Here is a 23,138-nt window from a genome sequence, read left to right as displayed (position 1 = left end):
TAAAGTTCATTATAGCGTGCATATCTTACATTCCAGGAAACATAATAGAAGCTTTGTCCTTGAAGATAAAATGGTGAATGCCAAAAAATCAAAAACTAAGACTAACATAAAGTAGGTAATCCTAAGTTTCCATTCCAGTTTTCTAGTTTGAAGCTCTTGGTCCCTTCATCACAATCTTCATCACTTCCACCTCTGCACACTTCACCTCAAACATTGTTATGAAATCTTCACACTTTTTAGATTTCCTTTCTCCCATAAGCTTGCAAAATTTGAGCTCCTCATAAGCTTTATCTCTCTGAAGAATTATATTGTTCATGCTCAACTTATAGTACGTACTTAACTCTGGATCCAACCATCTCCAAAATCCACAATTGTCAGACTACAAAATATGAAAAAAAAGCTGTAAAATATGAACCAAGCACAAAGAAATGTTAAATTCATACCTTTCTTCGACTACAACAATATAATCGCCTCTCGGGATTATTTTGAGTGTGAGAGGTGTCAATTACAACTGGGATTTCATGCCTACAATGAACACGGTCAGGAACTTCATGATTGAAGCTCGAAGATGTACTGGAAGGTATACACGACATAGGAACATAGCAGAAGTCCCCACCTAATAAGTCGAATTCAATGGGAATTACACAAAGGCTACGAATCGTCCGTAATTCGCTAAGAATTTGCGCTAATTGTAGCAAGAACACTAGAAACTGGAAGCCCTAACAGAAGAAATGTCATAAATTCGAATGTGAAATGTTAAATGAATGAGAAACGGCGTCATTTCTTTTGATTAGAAACGACGTCGTTTGTTTTGAAATTTTCGACGTCCTACAGTGAAAAATCTGGTGCCACAGTGTCATTTTTCGATGCCACGTCACTTTAAAATTGGGAAAAATCGATCATCGGACAAAATCGATACAAAAATGAAAGGTTATGTATTTAAAAGAAGATTTTTTAAATTATGAGTAAAAACCAATTCCATGAAAATGTTATAAATTTACAGGCAATTAACCCTTAAATTAATTACTTCATTCGTCCACGAAAAATATACTCCCCTCGTCCCACTATAAGTGGCTCAAAATTTTTAGGCACGAGAATTAAGAATGAAGTAATTAATTTTTAGGCTCAAAAAGTGTATGTCTCATCACTTTTACACAAAGGCACGATAAATTGGTTAAAAGTGATGAGACATACACTTTTTAAAGAGTTAAATTTTCCTATATGGAAACTGATCACTTATAGTGGGACGACCCAAAATAAAATACATACCACTTATAGTCAAATAGAAGGAGTAACACTTATATGTACGTATTATATATACAAATGCTATACTTTTCGTAAACAGAGAATAATTATTTTTAATAATAGAGGCGTGCCACAAGCCATCCGTCCCTGAAATAAGTTCGTCTTTTTCCTTTTTGGGACGTCCCCCAAATAAGTTTCTCTTTCTTTCTTTTCATTTTTGGACAACTAGCCCACCACTAATAATACTTTATTTATTCTTACTTTTCACTTTTTCACCACTCTCAATACTAATTATAACACTTTTTTACATTTTCAGCACTCCCAAGATTAATTATAACATATTTTTTTCTCCACTATTAATACACTTTACTACTTTTCCTTAAAACTCGTGTCATCCCCAAAGAGGAACTTATTTTGGGAACGGAGGGAGTATAATCCTCCGTCCACGAAAAAGTGCCCCATTTGGGTGCCGGCACGGGTACCAAGAAAGCTGATAAAGTTGTTTTGAGTGGGGTAAAAATTACAATAGGGGTAGTTCTAATGACATTGATTAGTTTGTTAATATTTTCTTGTCTTTTAGTTGTTGAGAGTTTAAACAATCCTACTCTTTATTGAGTTCGATTTTAATGTTAAAGACTAGTATTTAATTTTTATGCCTATTTTAATTCTTGCGTTTTTTTTAACATATTCATTCTTGTTTTTTTTATGCCTATTTTAATGTTAAAGACTATTTAATTTTTATTTTATTGTATAATTGTAGAGAAATCAATTGATTAGTTGGCACTAATATATAAAAATAAAATTAAATTTACTTTAATTTGTCAGAATATAAATATAAAATTATTATCCACACATATATTATGTGTGGTTTAAAAAATTTAATAGAGGTGCACGCCAAATATAAAAATAAACTTCATTAAATAAAATAAAATTTAAAAAAGAATTATCGCCATATAATAAATGTTACAAATAAATTTTCTGCTACACATTTTAAATGTCAATAACTAATTGAAAGTTTCAAATTGTTTCACCTACACATTTTTCAAAATATGTGTGGGTAAAACATCAATTAAGATTTGCATAAATAATTAATTAAAGCCAAAATATAAATGTAGCTAAAAATATTTTCCCACGTTTCTTACATGTCAAGAATAAATAATGATAAAAATTCATTACCCACACATAGATAGTTTAGAATTATGTGTGGTTAATAACTTTTATTAGTTTGCCACATTGGCGCAACAAATTTAAAAATAAATTTTATTATACATAAATAAAACTTAAAAATAACCGTAAAATAATAAATGTCACGAAAATATTTTTGCCACACATTTTAAATGTCAATAACTAATGAAATTTTTTTGTGTGAATTACCTACACATTTTGAAATTATGTGTGGCTAAACTACCACACATTATTATGTGTGGGTAAAAACTCAATTTCTTGTAGTGCGGAATTCACACGTGAAGTGGAGTTAATTTTTAGAACATATTTATTATTCCATTGAGCTAATCAAAAAACACACATAGCCCAAAAGCTATTAAATCGGGCTGTAGATACAATTGGAGATACAATTTGGAGGGTTTGTGTGTAGAGTAGTGCTATTTGGACAAAATTTGTCCGAACAAAAATAAGGTTAAATTTTTTTAAAAATTAATTTATTTATAAATTTTGATTCAAGTTTGAAATGATTTAATTAGTTTTATTGTTTTTTCTATATTATAATTTTTTCATAATTTTTTAACATTTTTTTATTTTTTGTTATTTTATTTGTAGTTTGTGTACTTTAAAAATAATAATAATTAAAATGGTTATTAAAAAATTACAAAAAAATTACAATATAAATAAAACAATAAAACTAACTAAATCCTATTTTATTTTGAATCAAAACTTTTAAATAAATTTATTTTATAAAGTATTTAACTATATTTTGTCCGGACAAATTTTGTCCAAATAGCATTATTGTTGTGTGTATTTCTTACACTTGTTTGAGTTCAGAGAAAGAGTAATTTAATTTTGGGGAAAATGAGATTGATTAGGCGTAGGGGAGTTGGTTTCGTAGTTTTAATTAGTGAGTTAATTGTGTGGGTTAATTGCATAGATTACATAAAAGTGTGGATTTATTAATGACATAAGTTGTAAATAAATTGAAAAGTAAGGGCGCGTTTGGTTTCGGTAATTACACTGGATTGACTAAGTTAATCTGGATTAATCAGACGTTTGGTTTTATATACTCGCATTATGGACGGCCCGGCTCAATGACAAGGCCCTGTCGAAAATCTACGGATTACTCAGGGTAACTAATCCCGCCTCCCCCCTCCGATTATTTCACAATCCAGATGTTGATGAAATTATGTGCTCTTTTCTGCCCTTCGCACGAAGCTCGAAATTTTAATTCAAATAAACCCTACCCCTCTTCCTCGGTTATTCTTCCTTCAACGTGAATCTGAAAAGCTCCATCGTTAAAAATCCAATGCTTACTTCGACTGAAATTCGACTCAAACGGTAAGAACCACATCGATTTACTTCGACCCCAAATGCGTTTGTATTTTTATTTGGGGTTATTCGTTCGACTGTTCTATTCAGCGGCGAAAAATTTGATATAAATCCAATATCGCATTACCAGGAAAATTTGGGGTTTGGATGTTGCTTAGGCGCGATATCTATGCAGCTGATTTCTTTGCTTTAGATTAGGTATCTGAAATGAATCTCCTTTATTAGTTTCTCAAGCTCACTCTCTGACCTCCTTTTTCGAAATTCTCAGTCTCGCGCTCACTGCACATTCTCACCCATTGCCTGAACGCCTCCGACGCCGGCGACGCCCCTGCCCCCCGGCCTGCTGCCGTGCTGCTCTGTTCAGACGACAGACGCAGTCACGCCACCACCACCGCCGCAGCCCTCGTCAAGTGCTTCGTCGCTTGTTTGGCCGAAGGTAATCTTACTTTGCAGCTTATGGTCTTTTTATATTTTTGCAGAAAAGATTGTATTTTTAGGCTAGTGTCATTTCTTCAAAACACATGGAGGCTAGATACTAGTTATCTCATGTTTAGTAAATTGGAGTTCTCTTTCGTAATCTAGTTTTCTTTGAATTGACATATATTGTTTATGATATATACATCTATTTGGATGTAGGATCCTAGAATTAAAGAATTCTTTCGTGAATGTGATTAAAGAATTCAATTCTGCAATATTTTGCTGGGGACTTCTAATATAAAATTTTGTGTCTCTAGTTTTGCATCTGCTTTACAATTCTGCAATATTGCTTCACAATTCCACATGTATTGTTGTTCTAGTGTTTTCCCCATCACTGGATATTTGAAAATTTCAAAGGCTCGATTGAATCGACTCTTGTTTATAAACTGACTTTAGTGGGAATGTTTTTGTTCTCTTTTATATTTTTTTGATTTACTGAAAATCACTTGGTTATGACTGAATATTTTGATTTTTCCTTGATTTTGTCAACACACATGTATGGAAACAGACAGACAAAGGAACAAAGACCAGTGAGGTGAGACAGCACAGGTCAGATTATCGTCTTATACAAGTTCCATAATTTTTGTTATTTCTACAGCATATGTTGGCTTATTAATATGTTAGATGATGACATATCTTTCGGCTGGTGTATAATTGATTAGTAGACTGCTATATTGATGATCTTTGGTTTCTTTAAACAGCTTTTGTTCCTTGAGTTGAATGATAGTTGTTCTTTGGTTTAGGCATAGCTGGTTTTGAGATATTTCTGGCATGCTGTCATTTCACCTTCTAGTTATTGCAGTTGGTTTGATAGTGCTTATGTTTATTTTTTGCTGGAAAATATGTGCTGTTAAATTTGCAACTATGACAAAAATTACAAATGCTCAGTTGGAAATAATTTGAGATTTATGAGATGAATGATACTTGTTATGTGGTTTAGGCATAACTGCTTTTGTTCTTTGAGCTGAGTGATAGTTGTTTTTTACTTTAGGCATAGCTGGTTTTTAGATATTTCTGGAATGCTATCATTTCACATTTTTGAATTTGGATTGATAGTGTTTATGTTTATTTTGGCTGGAAAATATGTGCTGTTATATTTGCAACTACGACAAAAATTAGGTGTGCTCAACTGGAAATAATTTGAGATTTATGGGATGAATGATACTTGTTATGTGGTTTAGGCATAGCTTCTTTTGTACCTGGAAAGATGTCAAAATATAGGTGTGCTCAGTTGGAAATAATTTGAGATTTATGAGCTGAATGATAACTGTTCTATGGTTTAGGCATAGCTACTTTTGTTCCTGGAAATATGTCATTTCACATTCTATTTACTGCATTTGGATTGACAGTGCTAATGTCTATTTGCAAATAGGATTCACCACATACTTCGTGGCTTGTGTTTTTAATGTCTGGGAGGGAAAGTCTTCGTGTTAGTGACATATGCTTCCTGTTGTTACAAGAGATTTTGCGTGAGCACTTCCTTCAGTTGGTGATTGTGATTGCATATTATGTTAAGGCTAAATCAAAAAAAAGAAAGCGTGGTGAAAGGACCCTAAAATACGAGTTGTTGAGCAGGATAAACGACCAAGAAAAACATTTAACTCGATTGGTCGGCGTAAGTGATGTAGACTGTATTTCGAACCTACGTATGGATCGTAGAACTTTTGCTAGACTGTGTGTGATTTTACGTGAGCGGGGGGGTCTAGTTGATGGCCGGTTCGTTACCGTTGAAGAACAAATAGCAATGTTCCTTTCAATTTTAGCATATCATAAAAAAATAGGGTCGTGAGATTTGATTTCTGGAGATCCGGCCAAACAATCTCGCATTATGTACATGCGGTCTTAGGGGCGATTCTACGGATACACGATGTGTTTTTAGCCAAGCCCGAGGCTGTGCCCGATACTAGCACGGATCCACGATGGCGGTGGTTTAAGGTAGATATAGGCTAACATGCAATTGCATTCATTACATATAGATTAATTCAAATATAATTCTATTATTAATTCATTCAAATTGTGTTATTTGAGTAGGATTGTTTAGGTGCCTTAGATGGGACTTATATTAGTGTCATGGTTGGCAACAAGGATAAACCCCGATACAGAACACGAAAAGGTCAAATATCAACAAATGTTCTAGGCGTCTGTGACCGAAACTTGAATTTCACTTATATACTCACTGGTTGGAAAGGATCAGCGGTAGACTCTCGAATCTTACGAGATGCCATTAACCGACCTCATGGCCTTAAGGTCCCAAAGGGTATAAATTCTAGCTAATATTCATTGATTAGATTTGGCTTGACAATTACATGAACATAACTTCATCTTTCTTCTTGATTGACATGTTGATAGGGAGGTACTATTTGTGTGACAACGGTTACGCGAATAGTGATGGTTTTCTAACGCCCTACAGAGGTGTTAGATACCATTTGAAGGAGTGGGGTCCAAATGCTGCAAGACCACAGAATAAAGAGGAATTGTTTAACTTGAGACATAGTAAGGCTCGTAACGCGATAGAAAGAGCCTTCGGCATTTTGAAGATGAGATGGGGTATTCTTCGTTCTCCGTCATTTTATCCAATCAAAGTCCAAAATAGACTTATTATGGCTGCCTTTCTACTCAATAATTTTGTTCGGATGGAGATGCCCTTTGACCCCATAGAACAAGAGTTTGAAGCTACGGCTCAAGAGAATGGCTTCTGCATAGTCGTAGAGACCGATGAATTCATACATACCGTTGAGTGTTCTCCACAATGGAACACGGCGAGGAATGACTTAGCCGAATCTATGTGGCTGCAATATTTGAATAACGTTTAGGTTTGTGGTTGATCTATTTAATACATATTCAATAAAGCACTTGTGTTTATGTAGTGTTGGTAGTGTTTTATAAACTGACTTTAATTATATGATTGCTGTAAATTCAAAGTTAACTTCAATTCTCTCTTGTTTGTTTCATTGGTAGGATGGACGCCGCATCCGAAGTATCAACACCAACCCCTCCATGCAACTGTGGCAACGGAAACATGAAGTTAAAGTGCGCTGGTTATGGTTCAAGAAACCCCGGGCGATTCTACTACAAATGTCCATTGGGTGGGGTCCTTGGGGATCACCCGAAGGGATTCATCTGGTACGACGAATACCATGGACTTGGAGTTAGAAGGCTGCCGCAATCTCCTGGATCTTCTCAAAATCGTGGTTTCCAGCAGCCGTTTCCATCTCATTCACTAGCACCTAACATGTTCGTGGCTGCCGGAGATTCTGATTTGCAGGGCAACGGTTGGAACTCAGCCCGTGGGTATCTGGACACTATCAGCGTCGTTATTTGTTTCACTATACTTATTCTTATTGTTGGCATTACAATAGGTAAATTTATGTGAGGGGATTTGATGGTGATAGTTCGAGCAGTGTTCTTTTCTTTTGATTATGATACTTGGTTTCACTTTAGCCTAAATTGAAGTACTCGTGGGCTGACTAATATTGTGATAACTTTTGTTGTGATGGAGATTGTTTGGTGGAGACATTTTCTTTCAGTTATGTTATTAATTTGACATTATGGTATCTTACTTTTGCAATGGAATAGAAATGAACTGTTGGTCTGCGATTTTTCCTTGTTTTTCTTGGAAAAATATATTTGAATTAAAGCATATTTGATTTATGTTTATTTATTATGGCTACCTTTGTACTCCTTCCCATATTTATTGCAATTCTTTGATTTCCCATGCGTGTGCATGGGAAATTTACTGCAGTTCTTTGGTCAGCATTAATTGGTGGTAATTCAAAGTGACAACAAAAAACTATTGGTACTTCAGCTATCTAGGAGTATCTTTTTGTTGACCAATTTTGTGGTCTAATATAGCATTAACAACAGGTGTCTTTGCATTTGATGGGGCGTTGACAGCTAACCCCCAACCTCCCAACAACAATTTTATTTATTGCTCCCTTTCTCATCTCTATGCATCAAGCCATCTATAAAAGACCATAATTCACGTATATAGAGTTCAAAAATACAAGACGAACAACACAGAAAAAAAACTTTTCAAAACACAACCACCCCTCAATCTCGCATCATGCTCCCTGAAGTTGGCCCCCAATCGCTGTTTTTTTATGTCAACAAATGGGATGCGACCAAGGATTAGATGCTCTTACAATGTCTTATCGAAAAAATTGAGGAATGTAGCCCATCTCCACCACATCTCTCTCCACATGCATTGATTTATGCGATGAAGACGCTGAATTCGCAATTGAATGCGAGTGTGTCCCTTGTTCAAGTCGAGGGACGAGTATACTTCCTCCATGATCGGTATGTGTGTTTCAAGTACTTGTGCAATCGGCCCGAAACCGATTGGGATAAGCATTCAAACATGATTCATGCCGATGATAAAGTGTGGAAAAAGCTATTCAAGGTTTTTAGTTTGGTTAACATGTTCCATAAATCCATCTTTGAATCGTGATAATGATTGTGTTACCTATACTCATTTTTTTTTGTGTTTGTTATAGGAAAATAAACTCTTCCAAGCGTATTATCGTAACGGTGAGCCCGAGTACATTCAAATGTGCTCCTTGTTCGGCCGTCACGACGTCAAGAGAGAGCTGTCTCATACCGTCATCCTTATTGAAGACTCTTCAACCGTTAAGAAACAAGCCGAAGACTCAAGCGAAGACGAGGTAACCTCACCTATAATGAAACCCAAACGAGTTGTGCCTAGGAAGAAGCTCTTTGTAGAAGATGCTTGTTCTAGCGTGGAGCCGTCTTTCCCCACGACATTCAAGGCTCAAGTGCATGTCCCATGGTCGCCAATTAAAAAAAAGTTTGCTAAACCAATAAGCTCTAACTTTCTTGCTGCAAATGATTTTCCGATGAAGCCGAAGGATGACCAAAATCCCAATGTCGGGTATGGTGGAAGCTCCTGCGCGTCATCTTCTCCTTTCAAATAAACCAATTAACGCTGGCCTATATCTTTTGTCGATGTGCTAGAATTGGGCCTAAAAGATAAACTATTGCACTGCTAGAATTTTCTCTTCCAAGTTTGCTTTCTATGTTTTTGTTATTTCTTTTGTCATCACTGCATCTTATTGTTTGGTCGAAGTTCTAATGAAATTTGTGTTTCTCCTTTGCTAATGACTACATCGTCTGCTATGTTTTTTCCTAATTGACAAATATAAAAATCTTGAATAATTAGCTAACATTTTTTATGCAGAAAAGTAATTCAAATTTTAACAACAGTTTAGGGTTTAGCTAACCTTGCGATGAAGCTATGCATCACATAATATGAACAATAGTTTCAAAATAGCCCCAAGTTTCCATTCTTGCGTAGGACAAGCTAAAGATTGATCAAAAGAGCATTAAATAACCAGAATTTCATGTTCTAGCATAGACAAAACAATGGGATGACTAACACCCAACAAAAAAACGAAACATAGACCACATAATTGTTAAGTTCTTCCTTGCAAAGGAAACCAAATTGTAGTCTGCCATGCATACTAAAAAAAGAACAGTAAATCACTCATAATAAGTGAGTTAATTACGCTTCAAACCGAGTAAATAGTGCACATAATCGGCCTTCGCTTCATCCGGGAGGCTGAAAAACATGTCAAGACGTTCCACCTCCTTTGCAAGCATATCCGTGATCTCGAACTTATCCAGTTTTGAAAGCCCCTCAATAGCACCCAATTCAGCGAATACGATCTTTCTTGCTTTTGAGATATCGAAGTCATAACCCATTCTACCGGCGATTGTCTCAATTCTCTTTTCTGTACCCCGACCAATCTCAGTTATCGCCTCAAACAACTTGTCTTCGAATGAAGTACCAGATCGACGCCTCTTCCTAGACACTCGCACCTCGTCTTCGGCCTTGTTAGTCTCTTCTTGTTTGTGTGTGTGGCTCACACTATCAGCCATTTCATCATTCTCAAAAATATCTTCTAATGATACGTGATAAGAACCATCGGCCGGGGGTTGGCTTAGATCGATGTTTCGATACATTTCATGCGCCGCTTCCATGAGATCTTCCGCCTCATCACCCGTAGCCCTATCCTTGCCGAAAATTATTTTCCAATCTTCATGATACGGCCAACTTTTGGTTCGCATGCCGCGTGTGCTCTTATCGGTCTGCATTACAGTTCAAATGACTAAGCAATATATAAAAAACGTGATTAAAGTTATCAGTAAAGTAGACTCGCTAACCTTCACAATGATTTCCCATTGTTCGTTGTCTACATCGATCATGTGCGTGCCCTTTACATTGAAGCCAACTCCACTAAACTTGAGGATGTGTGTGAGTGAGTTGTAACTTTTCTTCCACGTCGTCACCTTTGAGTTAATGTGAGGCATCCCTTTCAAGTCGGTGGTAGGATTGTCTTTCTTCATAGCTTCCTCTAGTTTGTTCAAATAGCCGGCTCGAAATCCGTTGTCGGATTTCCATCCTTGTGCGACTAGCTCTTTCAATGCAGCGATTAGCACTCTTTCTTCGCTAGCGGACCAACTGCGGCGCGTTTTGTCCGTCTTGTTAACGCGGTCACCACTTACGAATCCATTGCTATCTGGTATATACAAAAATCCCGACAGCAAAAAAAGTTATTTCACATCTACGTTGGTAACAATCTTACAGCAAAACAAATAAACATAACCTCTGGAATATTAACTAGTAAACTAGTAAACACATGAACATTTGTTCCCTAAGATATATGAAGATTTTGGAACACAAGGTTTCGCCACAAATACAATGCAAGAATGTCTAATTGAAATTTACAACATTTCATATTAAGAATAACTCTTCAGAAAAAAAAGATAACAACTTCCTCGTCGGCTGAATCTAATAGCAGCAGGAAATCAAAAAATACAGATCTACGAATATAACAAATATTAGAACATGCCAGCAGCCATATCACAGAATAATTAGAAATGCTTCTTCGTTCAAGTCGAGACACTCATTGACGCTAGCAACACTCACCGCGTACGATAATCAAATACGAATGTAAAATAGGCGAGAAGATAAAGCAGTGAATAACCTTGAGTCGCCGAACTCATTTTTCGCAAAACCCTTGTGTTCGTCTTGCTGTTTCGATCGTGTGCGACGTTTCGTCTGTGTGAAAAATGGTGGGTTGGCGGGCGAAATATACTCCAAACACGTTTGCTCATGAATTGGTGGGCTAAGGGTACGCTGGTATTTTCAGAAATTGTAAAGGGACAATTTTGTCCTTTATTAAGTTTATCTAACTTATATCAATGGATATCAAACAAACACTTGCGTATCTATGCAGTAACTATGTAGAATAGCAAACACCAAATCAATATTATTAATCACTCTTTATCCATGTTAGTAATCCTGATTACAAACTATACTGACTAATCCTAAAACCAAAACCAAACGCGCCCTAAATGGTACTCCCTCCGTCCCATTATTCATGGGACAAAACTTTTCGGCACGGAGATTAAGGAGTTGTAGATTAAGGAGTAAAGGTGTGTGGTCCATTTAGTTAGGTTTGTATTTAAAGATTTTTTTAGTTAAGTTATTTAAATTCTGCATTTTAATTTAAAATACTGTAATTTAAATTAAATTTCGCAATATTTATTTAATTAATTTAATTTAAATTTAAATTTGACATTTAAATTCTGTAATTTAAATTAAAGTCTTAAATTTAGATTCTGTACCCGTAACATTAAGTCTTAAATTTAAATCTAAACCTGTAACATTAAATTTAAATGGATAACATGAACCCTTAAATTTAAATCTAAACCTGTAACATTAAATTTAAATGGATAACATGAACCTGTGCAGATTAAAGTAAAACTTGGGGCAAAAAGAAAAGTGTGCAAACTCATTAAAATTCTGGCGGCAGAAACCAATTCCAATTTGCCTTTTCATTGAAAATTTGAGAATTTTAAATTTCCCACACTTTACAAGGTTTCTCCCCTCTATAAATAGAGACCAATTCAGTTTACAAAGACTAAACTAAGCAGCTGCTACAACAACTCAAAACCAAAAAAACCACAAAAACTACACTATGGCTAGGAGAAAAGATCTCTCCACATTTGAGAGGGCAGCAATAATCCAATTCCTCCTTGAAGACAGCAAGGAAGGGAAGCCTGCTAGAGGGAAGATTTCAGCAGCTGTTGCAAAATGGAGCAGCTCACGAAGCACAATCAATCGGGTATGGGCAGCTGCAAAAAAGCAAATACAGAAGGGTGAGGTAATATGTTCCATGAGTCGAAAAATACAAAGACCAAGACAAAAGAGAGTGCAATTAGATTTACAGTTAATTGCCAACTTAGACTTGTCCAAAAGATCTACCATTCGAAGGCTTGCATGTGGGATTCAATGTAGCAAAAGTACCGTAGGAAGATGGATTAAGCTAGGGCTGATCAAAGCTCATTCCAATGCTATTAAACCCGATCTTACGGCTCCTAACAAGTTGCTTAGGCTACGGTTTTCATTAGAGGCCCTAGAGTATGATAGGATTATGAGGAGTGTGACATTTAAAAACATGCACAACACAATCCACATTGATGAAAAATGGTTCTACATAACCAAAACCAACCAAAGGTTTTACTTAACCCCTGCAGAGAGTGAGCCTCATAGAACCTGTAAAAGCAAAAAATTCATCACGAAGGTGATGTTTATGTGTGCAGTGTGTAGGCCTATCTTTGGCCCTGATGGAGAATGCATATTTGATGGAAAAATAGGCATTTTTCCATTTACTGAACTGGTTCCAGCAAAGAGGAAGAGTAAGAACAGGGCAGCAGGCACAATGGAGTGGAAACCCATTCAAAGTATCACCAAAGAAGTGGTGAAGGATTGCCTAATTAACAAGGTATGGCAAGTGAATGATTTATGCAAGGAATGTTCAAATAAAATGCTTGGGGTCCAAATCATTTCAGTTTATGAGTAGTATGTATACATGTAATTTCAGTTGCTCATAATCCATGCTTGCATGTAATTTCAGATGATTTGAATCCATATTTTCATGTAATTTCAGTATACATGGAATTTCAGTTGCTTATAATCCATAATTTCATGTAATTTCAGATGATTTGAATCCATATTCCCATGTAATTTCAGTATACATGGAATTTCAGTTGCTTATAATCCATATTTTCATGTAATGTGAGATGCTTAGTATACATGTTTTATTGTAATTTCAGATTATTCCTGCTATAAAGGCAAAGTGGCCTAGTTTTGCTAGCAAAGTCATCTACATACAGCAGGATAATGCGCGGCCACACATTAAAGACAACGACCCTGATTTCAGGGCAGCTGCCTCTAGTGATGGCTTTGACATACACCTGGTGCATCAACCACCAAACTCACCCGACACCAACATAAATGATTTGGGGTGGTTCAGGGCGATACAATCGCTACAAACTGAATCAGTTTGCAACAATGTCAGTGACTTACTTATGGCAGTTAAAAATTCATTTGATCAGTTAAGTGCACAAACCTTGAATAAGGTTTTTCTTAGCCTACAAAGTTGCATGATTGAAATACTCAAGGTAAAAGGTCAAAACTGTTACAAAATTCCCCATTTGAAGAAGGATGCCTTGATTAGGCAGGATATGCTTCCTTCAAACCTTGAAGTTGATTCAAGGCTTGTTAGGGAATGCATAGCTTACCTAATTGAGCAGGGGAATATTAATGGGAGTGAAGGTTTCTTAAGGCATCTGCCTATAGGCATGATTGGAGGCACAACAGATGGGCTGGCTTGTAGCATGCAGCAGCTACAAATTCAAGGGGGCACAAGTGGATATTGAAGATTTCAAGGATTCCAAACTTTTTGTTGTTTTTGTAAAGTGAATGCACATATTTTTGTAATGCACAGATGCACATATGCACAGATGCACAGCTGCACACTTTTTGTTGTTTTTGTAATGTATGTTATGCTTGCAAAGTTCTAATGAAATTCAGATGCACAAGTTTGAAATGCACAAATGCACACTGCTTCAAGCAGATCCAACACAGGGAGTGAAATGCACACTGCTTCAAGCAGATCCAACACAGGGAGTGAAATGCACACTGCTTCAAGCAGATCCAACACAGGGAATGAAATGCACACTGCTTCAAGCAGATCCAACATTTAAGAATGCCATCCAAATCAACTAGACCATAGAAAACCAAACCATAATCAACAAGGGAACATGCAAGATCAAGTTTTCAGATCATCTCATACAATCTGAAATTGTAATCATCGATGTTACAAATTTTCGGACAGAATACATTTATAGAATGAGCATAATACTATCATTTCAGCCACAGATTATCACTTCCCACAGTACAATTGCAACATAATCCCACATATCACAGATCACCATAAAGAAAAGATCCAAAATAGGGCAGATCTCACCAAAAAGAACGCAGGAAGCAGGATCCGCATCATAGATTCAACAGCATCGCTCATGTTTCGATGCTCCCAATTTTCCTCACAAAAGAAGAATGAATCAGGGTAAGCATCAGACATGAAACTTGAAGCGGAGACCGGCTGTTCACCGGAATTCGTCAAAGGACAGGGAGAAGATGGAGAAATCGACCGTTTACCTTCTTGGGCTGAAGCTCGGCGAGCCGCCTCTTCTCTGCATCTATCTTCTATCACCGTCAATTCAACCCACGTTTGCAAAGACGCCATCCAGTCAAAATCGAACAGATCAGGGTAAAATCTCGACATTTAACCGGCGAAATCAAACAAATCACGGCCAAAAGAAACCCAAATCCCTCAGATAATATTTTCAGAAAAGAACTAGGGCACGGTGAGAGACGAATGGTTTAAATCATAGGGATTTGGGGGGATATGGCGAAGGTATTTTCGGGCACGGTGAGAGACGAATGCAGAGAGGTCGGCTGCCGGAACCCAAGAAAGCCGACGAGGAGAGGAGGATGATGAAGAGTTGAGGTTCCAGGCGGAACATTCGAGAGAGAGAGAGAGGAGGTAAAATTAGGGTTCACGATGCGGCGGAAGTGAAGAGGGAGCAAAAATGGAATAAAATTGTTTGAGGTCCGAAAAAGTACAAATAATTAAGGGTGTGTTTTAAGTGTAAATCTGTAATTAGCAATTTTTTTAATACTTAAATGACCCCTGATTTTTTCCAAAAAAGGAAATGTGTCATGTAGGTTGGGACAACCCAAAAAGGAATACGTGTCATGAATAATGGGACGGAGGGAGTATGAATGTACAAAAAGATAAATAAAGTATTTTTTCATGGAAAAAAAAAAGGGTAAATAGGGCACTTCGAAACCCAATGCGGTAAAAAGGGCCGAGGGTTTGACATCAACAACGGGGCTCGCTAGATCACGGCTCGCGGCGTTGCGGTTGGTCTTACTTGCACACAAAGTCCAAATTAGTTCAATGAAAGCATTCGAAATCGACTCTTGTGAATCCATTGAATTCAAATTTGAGGCGAGCATTAAAGACAAGCGACAGTGTATTTGAAGAGCATACTGCAACATTCTGACCACATCTCCTACCCCACCACCCTTCTTTCTGCACCCAGTTAAGTTAATCCGTCATTTATTGTGTTATTCATCTGTCACCTTCATTGTCATCTTCTTCTCACACCCAAGCCAAGATTCTCATTTCTCTACTCACATTTTCCTTTTTCAACATTTCCTCAATTAAGGGGCAAATAATTTCATTCTTCACATGTATGCTGTTGGAGACCAAATAGAATATAGAATAAACTTTTCTTAAAATTCTTTCGAATTGCTGCCCGTCGATACTCAAAAGGCAAGAGCAAGAAATGTGAAGAAACTCCCTTTTTATCTCAATGGAGATTTAATCTTTGAAATGGGGGAAAAGAAGAAGACGAAAGAGACGCCGGCGACAGTTTGGTTTTCACTAAAGAGGTCCCTGCACTGCAAATCAGAGCCGTCGGATGTGCACAATCCGAAGACGAGGAAGCAGCTGAGCTCAATCCTGACAAGAAAATCGGGCAGATCGGGTTGTTCGAGGTCGATTGCGAATTTGAAAGATGTGATTCACGGCAGCAAACGGCACCTCGAGCGGCCCCCCAGCTGCAGCCCGAGATCCATCGGAAGCAGCGAGTTCCTCAACCCCATAGCCCATGAGGTCATCTTGAGTAACACCACCTGCGAGCTCAAGATCACCGGCTTCAGCGGCGCCGCCGCCGCCGGTGAAAGTGGCGGTGGGTCTACGTATGTTGGGACGTTGAGGCCCGGGACGCCTGGCCCCGGAGGCCACCCCACGATGCATTACTTCAATCCCTCCTTCAGGAACTCTACTGCTACTCCGCCTAGAAAGGAGGGCCTGCCGCCGCAGAAACGCCCCTCCTTTGAGAAAGACGGTGGCGTCACGTGTCACAAGTGTGGAGAGCATTTTGCAAAGTGGGAAACTCTTGAGTCGCATCACCTTTCCAAGCATGCTGGTAATTTTCTTTTTCTCTAATCAATGCGTCTTTATTTTTTTTACTTTCTTCAGTTTTTTGCTTCTTTAAATCCATCTTGATTCTCTCGCAAAAAGTATTCCTACTTTTCATGTTAGAGCAAAAATGAAATGTTCTTCAAATGCATACATGTTTAAATATATACAAGTCAATTTTCCTATAATTCAGTTTTATGATTGGGTTTAGGGTAGGAGCTTTTGAATAAAAATCTGCAAAAAAAAAATCGACAATTTGAAAATTTTATTAGAGTAAAAAATTTAAAGAAAATTGTTAGTTGGGCTAGCTAGCATTGATTATAATCTGTTAAATAGCTTATGAAAAAAAAAGGGATTATGATTGATAATGTGATGATGAACATTGGTGGTATGGGTGTAGTAACTGAACTAGTGGAGGGGGATTCATCAAGGAAGATAGTAGAGATAATCTGCAGATCGAGCTGGCTAAAATCAGAGAGCCATTGTGTTAGAATCGATAGGGTTGTGAAAGTGCACAATATGCAGAAGACCCTAGCTCGATTCGAGGATTACAGGGAGAGCGTGAAGGCCAAGGCCAGCAAGCTCCCCAAGAAGCACCCTCGTTGCCTAGCCGATGGGAACGAGCTCTTGAGGTTCCACGGAACCACGCTAGCTTGCTCCCTCGGCCTAAATGGCTCCTCCAGCCTCTGCCTCTCGGAGAAATGCAGCGTGTGCTGTATCATCAGAGAGGGATTCTCGACCAAGAGGGAGATCAAAGGCGGGGTTGGAGTTTTCACGACCTCCACGAGTGGGAGGGCGTTCGAGTCCATTGAGATGCAGGATGGGGAGGAGGATCCTTGTGTTAGGAAGGCCTTGATTGTTTGCAGGGTCATCGCGGGGAGGGTGCATCGCCCTCTGGAAAACATCGGGGACATTGCAGGGCAGACGGGGTTCGACTCTCTGGCCGGGAAAGTGGGTCTCTACTCCAACATTGAGGAGCTTTACTTGCTCAATCATAAGGCTCTTCTGCCTTGCTTTGTGGTTATTTGCAAGACCTGAGGTTATGTTGTTAGGCAAGATTTTGGTGTGAGGCAAATGTTTCATTGTTTGTAATCCAGAAATTAAATGATGATATATGCGAGCAAGAGCAGCAGCTTGTGCTCTGCTTATTGGCTTCACATGCAGTGATACTGCTTTTCTAACTATGTGGAATTATTACCTCAATTTTTTTCTTTTCTTTTGGTGTTGGTGGAAACCCACAACTATTAACTTCGGTATATACTGGATAAATTTTACGATATGTACCCTAATTTGTTAATAAATTAATAATATTATATAAAGAAATTTAAAGACCACGACACGGTAGACTCAAATTCAAAATTTTTAATTCTAAGCATTAACCATTCTACCACTTGACCAACACACATAGATTATGTACCCTAAAAAAGTAAAACCATAACCAGAGAAAGTCAATTTTGGGCATACAGAGGTACTAAATGCTTAAAGTTTGGGCGTGTTTGGTAGGTCTCTTGAGATAGGATAATTAAATAATCCTGTCTTATAAGACATTTTGTAATGAAATTTTTAGGAGGCAACAAGTTTTAAGATGAGGTTGTTGAATGTATTATGAGTGACGAAAATATATTGTATTTAGAACGGTGAACAGATAAACAATGAAAATGAATGAGGTATTATAAGTGATGGATTATAATAGTCCAAAGATATAATAAGAAGTTTTTTATGGACGTGTCAAAAATGAAAAGTAATAAATTTTACTATAGACGGAGGAAATACTCTCTCCGTCCAGAAAAAATAGTTCATTTTTGCTTTTTTGGGACTTCCACAAAAATTATTTGCTTTTTATTTTTAGAAACTTTTTATTATATAATGGCCCCTTTCTCTCATTTTCTACTCATAGTACATTTAACTATTTTTGTTAAAATTCGTGTTGTCCACTTTAGAATTACTTTTTATAGACGGATGGAGTATTATTTATAAAGATGACCTGTGATAAAGTCAAAGCCCGGCCTTATTTTATTGTTTTACTTTGAAATATAATTTTACCTCATCCATGAGATAATTTATCCATGTTTGGATCATATTCTATTTCTCAAACTTACCCCTTTGGGTTCTTCTCATTGGATGAAGGTTGGAATTTGTTTGAGGGGCTTTCATTTTCGTGGATGATAGTGTTATTTAATTGTTTGAATTAGGATCGGGTGCGACCCGAGTGTACCGTACACCCAGGTGTACAAGAGATTTTGTGTAATATTAATTATCTTAGGATTATAACTTACCTATCAAACACATAAATAATAATAATTTTAACGAATTTATCTAGATTTTATTTGTCATTTTTATCTCGATTGAATACCAAATACTATCTTTGTTTCATTAAATATAATTCACTTTTTTCCGGTACAGAATGAAGAAAAAAGTGTAAATTAGATAAAAAATAGTAAAGTTCATAACTTTTACAGAATTTATTTTTTTATTAAAATAAATTATTTTTAATTGGACAGTCCTAAATAAAAAAAAAGGAATAATTTTTTGTGGGGCTGAGGTAGTACAATGTTAGTATAGTACTCCCTTCGTCCACCAAAGATATGCCACTTTACTTTCGGCATGAGTTTAATAAAATGTGAGTGATGTTGATAGTGGAGTAATGGTCTCACTTTAAATATGAGTGGAATGATGTGAACCCTATTATTAAAAATGAATGTGACATAATTTTGTTGGACGGACGAAAAAAGAAATTATATCATATCTTTAGTGGACGGAGAAAGTATTTGTTTTTTTTTTATATTTGTACTCGACCAATTGGCCTAGTCAAGTCACTGTCCCTCTCGTTAATTGAGATTTGGGGAGTAAAAGGAAATATGTAGTTTTGGATGTTAGTCCATGTGATTAATTTAATAGGGGAATCTTGAAAACGATCAGAATTAATTTTTTGTCATGTGGTTGTAGTGACTAAAGAGCAACAAATGCTTGGGAAGATGAAATGAAATAGTTAATGAAAAGGCATGTGGTCCTCGTAGACTTAGTTGGATGCTCGAGTTCGAAATGTAGAACTAAAATCTAGAAAACAACAAGTAATGCCATGTGGCTACTGTCTAGGTTAGGGCTGTCTAAATGGTTATCGGGTTTTGGGTATCCAATTAACCGAACCGAAATTTCCGGGTTTGGGTATCCAATAACCGAAAATTTCGGGTAATGGATCGGTTTCGGTTATTGTTTTTTTGGAAATTTCGGTTATCGGTTAACCCGAAAAACCGATCGGGTTAACCGAATAACCGAAAATTATTTTATTAATTATTTAATATATATATTATCAATATATCATATATAATATATTATATATTTGTAAATTATTATATATATTATATATAATATATTTGTAAATTATATTTGTAAATTTACATATATATTATATATTTACAAATATATTATAAATTTGTAAATTTATAATATATATTGGTAAATTTACAAATATATTATATATTTACAAATATATTATATTTGTAAATTTACAAATATATAATATATATTTACAAATATATAATTTACATATATATTATATATTTGTAAATTATTTAATATATATATATAATATATATTTGTAAATATATATTATATATTTGTAATTTCTTTTAGAGTAGATAGAGCAAAAATTATTTGAATTTTATTTTTTAAATGGGTATTTCGGATACCCAAATAACCCAATTGGTTAACCGAAGCGGGTATTGGGTAACCGAATTTCTAAAACGGTTCGGGAACGGTTATTGAAATTTGGCAATTTCGGGTTCGGGTAACCGAAAATTCGGGTACGGATAACCGAACCCGAACCGATCGACAGCCCTAGTCTAGGTGATGTTATTTTTGTCTCACTCTCTTTTGAACCTCTCTCTTTCACACACACAATGCATATACTATCTGATTCTTTTCCACTAGAAAAAATCAAAATAAAAAATCTAAGAGATAATGAAACTGAAAATTTTAAATGTCCATATATTTTCTTAACTTCTATATAAAAAATGTTATATATATGTTAAAATAATTAAATTATTTCGAATATGTTACCTGAGGGATAGCACATCCGTCGCCTATTTGGTACATTTTCAACTAATTATTTGAGAAAAAAGTATTATTGATCGAATAAGATAAGAGATACTCCATTCGTCTCATAAAAATATACATAGTTTTTTTTTTTCGTTCGTCCAATAAAAATATGTATGGTTCATTTATAGTAATAATTCTTCCACTAAACATCATAATCAATGTGCAACCTACTCTCCACTTACACTACAGTTTACAGGATTTCTTAAAATCTGTGCCGTCTCATACTATGCATGTTTTTATGTGACGCATGGAATACAAAAAAATATAAATATAAAAAAATTCCGACGACTAGATCAATTCAAAACGCCGGTCCAGCAAATACATTTTTTATTGTCTAAATATATTTCAGGTTGAAAATTAAATTTTATAATGATTTTTTTTACTTGCTTACTATATTTATTCGACATTTTACTAGTAAATCGATACATAAAGCTAAATTGAAAAATAAAATAAAGGATGCAAGATCGTTCATTTTTTAGATGCTTCCTTATACATTTGACTAGCAGGTACAATGATTTAGGGAAAATTGCATGTAAATGCATAAACTATGCTCAAAATCCATATTTGACGCGAAGTTACGATTTTACAATTAAATACACCAACTTTGTAAGTTGTTCAATTTTGACGCTGATTTCATTTCCGATGATTGGAAAAAAAGACGTGAAGTTAGGATCTCATTTCATTTTATTTTGTTATTTGTCCGGCGAACTAAAAGGTGTGTGCCGGCGAGCCACGTAGGAGCTACGTCATTTTAAAATTTGGGAAAAATGAAATCGGCGCCAAAATTTAACAACTTACAAAGTTGGTGTATTTAATTGTAAAATCCTAACTTCACGTCAAATACGAATTTTGAGCAAAGTTTGTGTATTTACATGCAATTTTTTCAATAATTTAACCATCATCACTTGTTTTTTTAAGAGCATCCCCAGCGCATGGCTGGAGAGCCGCATCGGGACGGACACAGGGCGTGTTGTGCGCGCTAGAGAGCCGCGGTAGCACGACCCAAGTTTGTTGGGGAGAGTCGCGGCTCGGCGGAGGAAATGCCGTTCGCGTGTTTATCAAGCGCAGAATAATAATTAATAATAATACTAAAAAAAACTTTACCTGAAGCAGTCGCACGTTTCTGGAGGAAAATGGAGAAAATGGTGGAGCAGCATGATACATGGAGAAGATGATGATTTTAGGGTTTAAAAATTAGGTTGGGCTGTTAAATGTTAATTTGGGCTTTTGCCAACTTCAAAAATGATCCACCTTTTGTTTGGAAAAGCCTAGGACGAAATCTCCTTTTGGAAGGCATTGCTTGGAGAGAGGGTGATGGTAAAAGGATTCGTATTGGTAAGGACCCGTGGATCCCGGACGGCTCTGGTAAGTTTCACGTGGGGTGTGTGAATGATGAGTAGAAGAACTCTTGTGTCAATGATTTTTTGAATGAGGAAACGGATGCATGGGATTTTGAGAAGTTGGCGAATGTATTCCCCCAACATGAGTTGGGGAAGTTTAACTCCTTTTTATGCCCAACTGCTGGAGCATCTGATAGACCGATTCAATAATAACACGGTCAAATCTGGTTATACGCTGGCATGCTCTATTGATCAACACATGGAGGCTTCCTCGTCAAACTCTTCAACTGATGGTTTATGGAATTGGATTTGGGGGATGGTTGTTATACCAAAAGTTAGACTCTTCATGGGGCGGTGCTTGGCGGGAGCGGTTCCGACAGCTCATGTTCTTGTGGGCAGATCGGTGGGAGTGGATCCTTTGTATCTACGATGTAGGGAAAAAATGGAGACCTTAGAGCATGCGCTTAGAGATTGTTCATGGTCTGCTTTCTTTTGGAAGGCCTCGCCACTCCGGCTGCAACCCATGCCTTACTCTGAGCTTTGCTCCATAGCTTCTTGGTTTGACAAAATGCGTAAATCACCTCATAAGGAACTGCATCAGGTGTTTGCTAATCTGCTTTGGGCCCTCTGGTACGCTCGGAATCTGCTAATTTTTCATGGAAAAGAGCTTTCCCATATTGAGTGCTTCACCATTGCTCAATGTGCCTCTTGGTCCACGCTGGTGAGTTCTCCTCGTCCCACTGTCAGGCCAGCTCCAATGGAATGCAGTCGTGAGCACCAACTCAAGATTCATTGTGATGCAGCGGTGAGTAAAAGAGGAATGGGTTTTGGGGTGGTTGTCTCAGATAGGGAAGGAGCCCTTGTGGGATGCAGCTATGGTTTTTATCAAGGGGTTTTCTCCGCTGAAGAAGGTGAAGATATGGCCGTCCTCGAGGGTATTAGATTTTGCATGACAAGAAGAGATAATGATATCATTTCGTCTATAGACTGCCAAACTCTCTACTGGCGTATTCTCAACAATGAAGATGATCTTTCCTTTTTGGGCGATGTTATCTCTTCGATCCGATCCTCGTCTGCCAACTTGCTGCACTGTGTCTTCTGCTGGACGCCGAGAGAAGGAAAT

At 36.8% G+C, this 23,138-nt stretch overlaps 2 protein-coding genes and 2 long non-coding RNA genes across 4 annotated transcripts; 3 read left to right on the top strand and 1 right to left on the bottom strand.

Annotated features, from left to right (window-relative positions):
- Window positions 1–3,524: 3,524 nt before the first annotated feature.
- Window positions 3,525–4,869, top strand: LOC130986988 (uncharacterized). The gene is made up of 3 exons (XR_009089522.1): window positions 3,525–3,750; window positions 4,010–4,177; window positions 4,727–4,869. It is a non-coding gene; the product is annotated as an uncharacterized LOC130986988 (long non-coding RNA).
- A 7,183-nt stretch (window positions 4,870–12,052) lies between these two features.
- On the bottom strand, window positions 12,053–14,662 carry LOC130986987 (uncharacterized). Its single transcript, XR_009089521.1, has 2 exons — window positions 14,553–14,662; window positions 12,053–12,375 (listed from the first exon to the last, which is right to left on the bottom strand). It is a non-coding gene; the product is annotated as an uncharacterized LOC130986987 (long non-coding RNA).
- LOC130986985 (uncharacterized) lies at window positions 12,219–14,642 on the top strand. Its single transcript, XM_057910533.1, has 2 exons — window positions 12,219–13,025; window positions 13,357–14,642. The coding sequence occupies exons 1-2, from the start codon at window positions 12,219–12,221 to the stop codon at window positions 13,960–13,962; spliced, it is 1,413 nt and encodes a 470-aa protein (XP_057766516.1). The 3' UTR covers window positions 13,963–14,642.
- Window positions 14,663–15,486: 824 nt separating the features above from the next.
- Window positions 15,487–17,734, top strand: LOC130986984 (uncharacterized). The gene is made up of 2 exons (XM_057910532.1): window positions 15,487–16,584; window positions 16,978–17,734. The coding sequence occupies exons 1-2, from the start codon at window positions 15,987–15,989 to the stop codon at window positions 17,613–17,615; spliced, it is 1,236 nt and encodes a 411-aa protein (XP_057766515.1). The 5' UTR covers window positions 15,487–15,986; the 3' UTR covers window positions 17,616–17,734.
- Window positions 17,735–23,138: the final 5,404 nt, after the last annotated feature.

This window comes from Salvia miltiorrhiza, chromosome 5 (assembly GCF_028751815.1).
Source record: "Salvia miltiorrhiza cultivar Shanhuang (shh) chromosome 5, IMPLAD_Smil_shh, whole genome shotgun sequence".
Taxonomy (NCBI): domain Eukaryota; kingdom Viridiplantae; phylum Streptophyta; class Magnoliopsida; order Lamiales; family Lamiaceae; genus Salvia; species Salvia miltiorrhiza.
This window is presented reverse-complemented; position numbering and strand designations above follow the sequence as displayed.

Excerpts from the sequence above, each read along its gene's own strand:
- LOC130986984 (XM_057910532.1), top strand. The coding sequence starts at position 15,987 with ATGGGGGAAAAGAAGAAGACGAAAGAGACGCCGGCGACAGTTTGGTTT. Across the intron at positions 16,585-16,977 it reads TCACCTTTCCAAGCATGCTG|TAACTGAACTAGTGGAGGGG; the intron begins GTAATTTTCTTT and ends GTATGGGTGTAG.
- LOC130986985 (XM_057910533.1), top strand. The coding sequence starts at position 12,219 with ATGGCTAGGAGAAAAGATCTCTCCACATTTGAGAGGGCAGCAATAATC. Across the intron at positions 13,026-13,356 it reads AGGATTGCCTAATTAACAAG|ATTATTCCTGCTATAAAGGC; the intron begins GTATGGCAAGTG and ends TTGTAATTTCAG.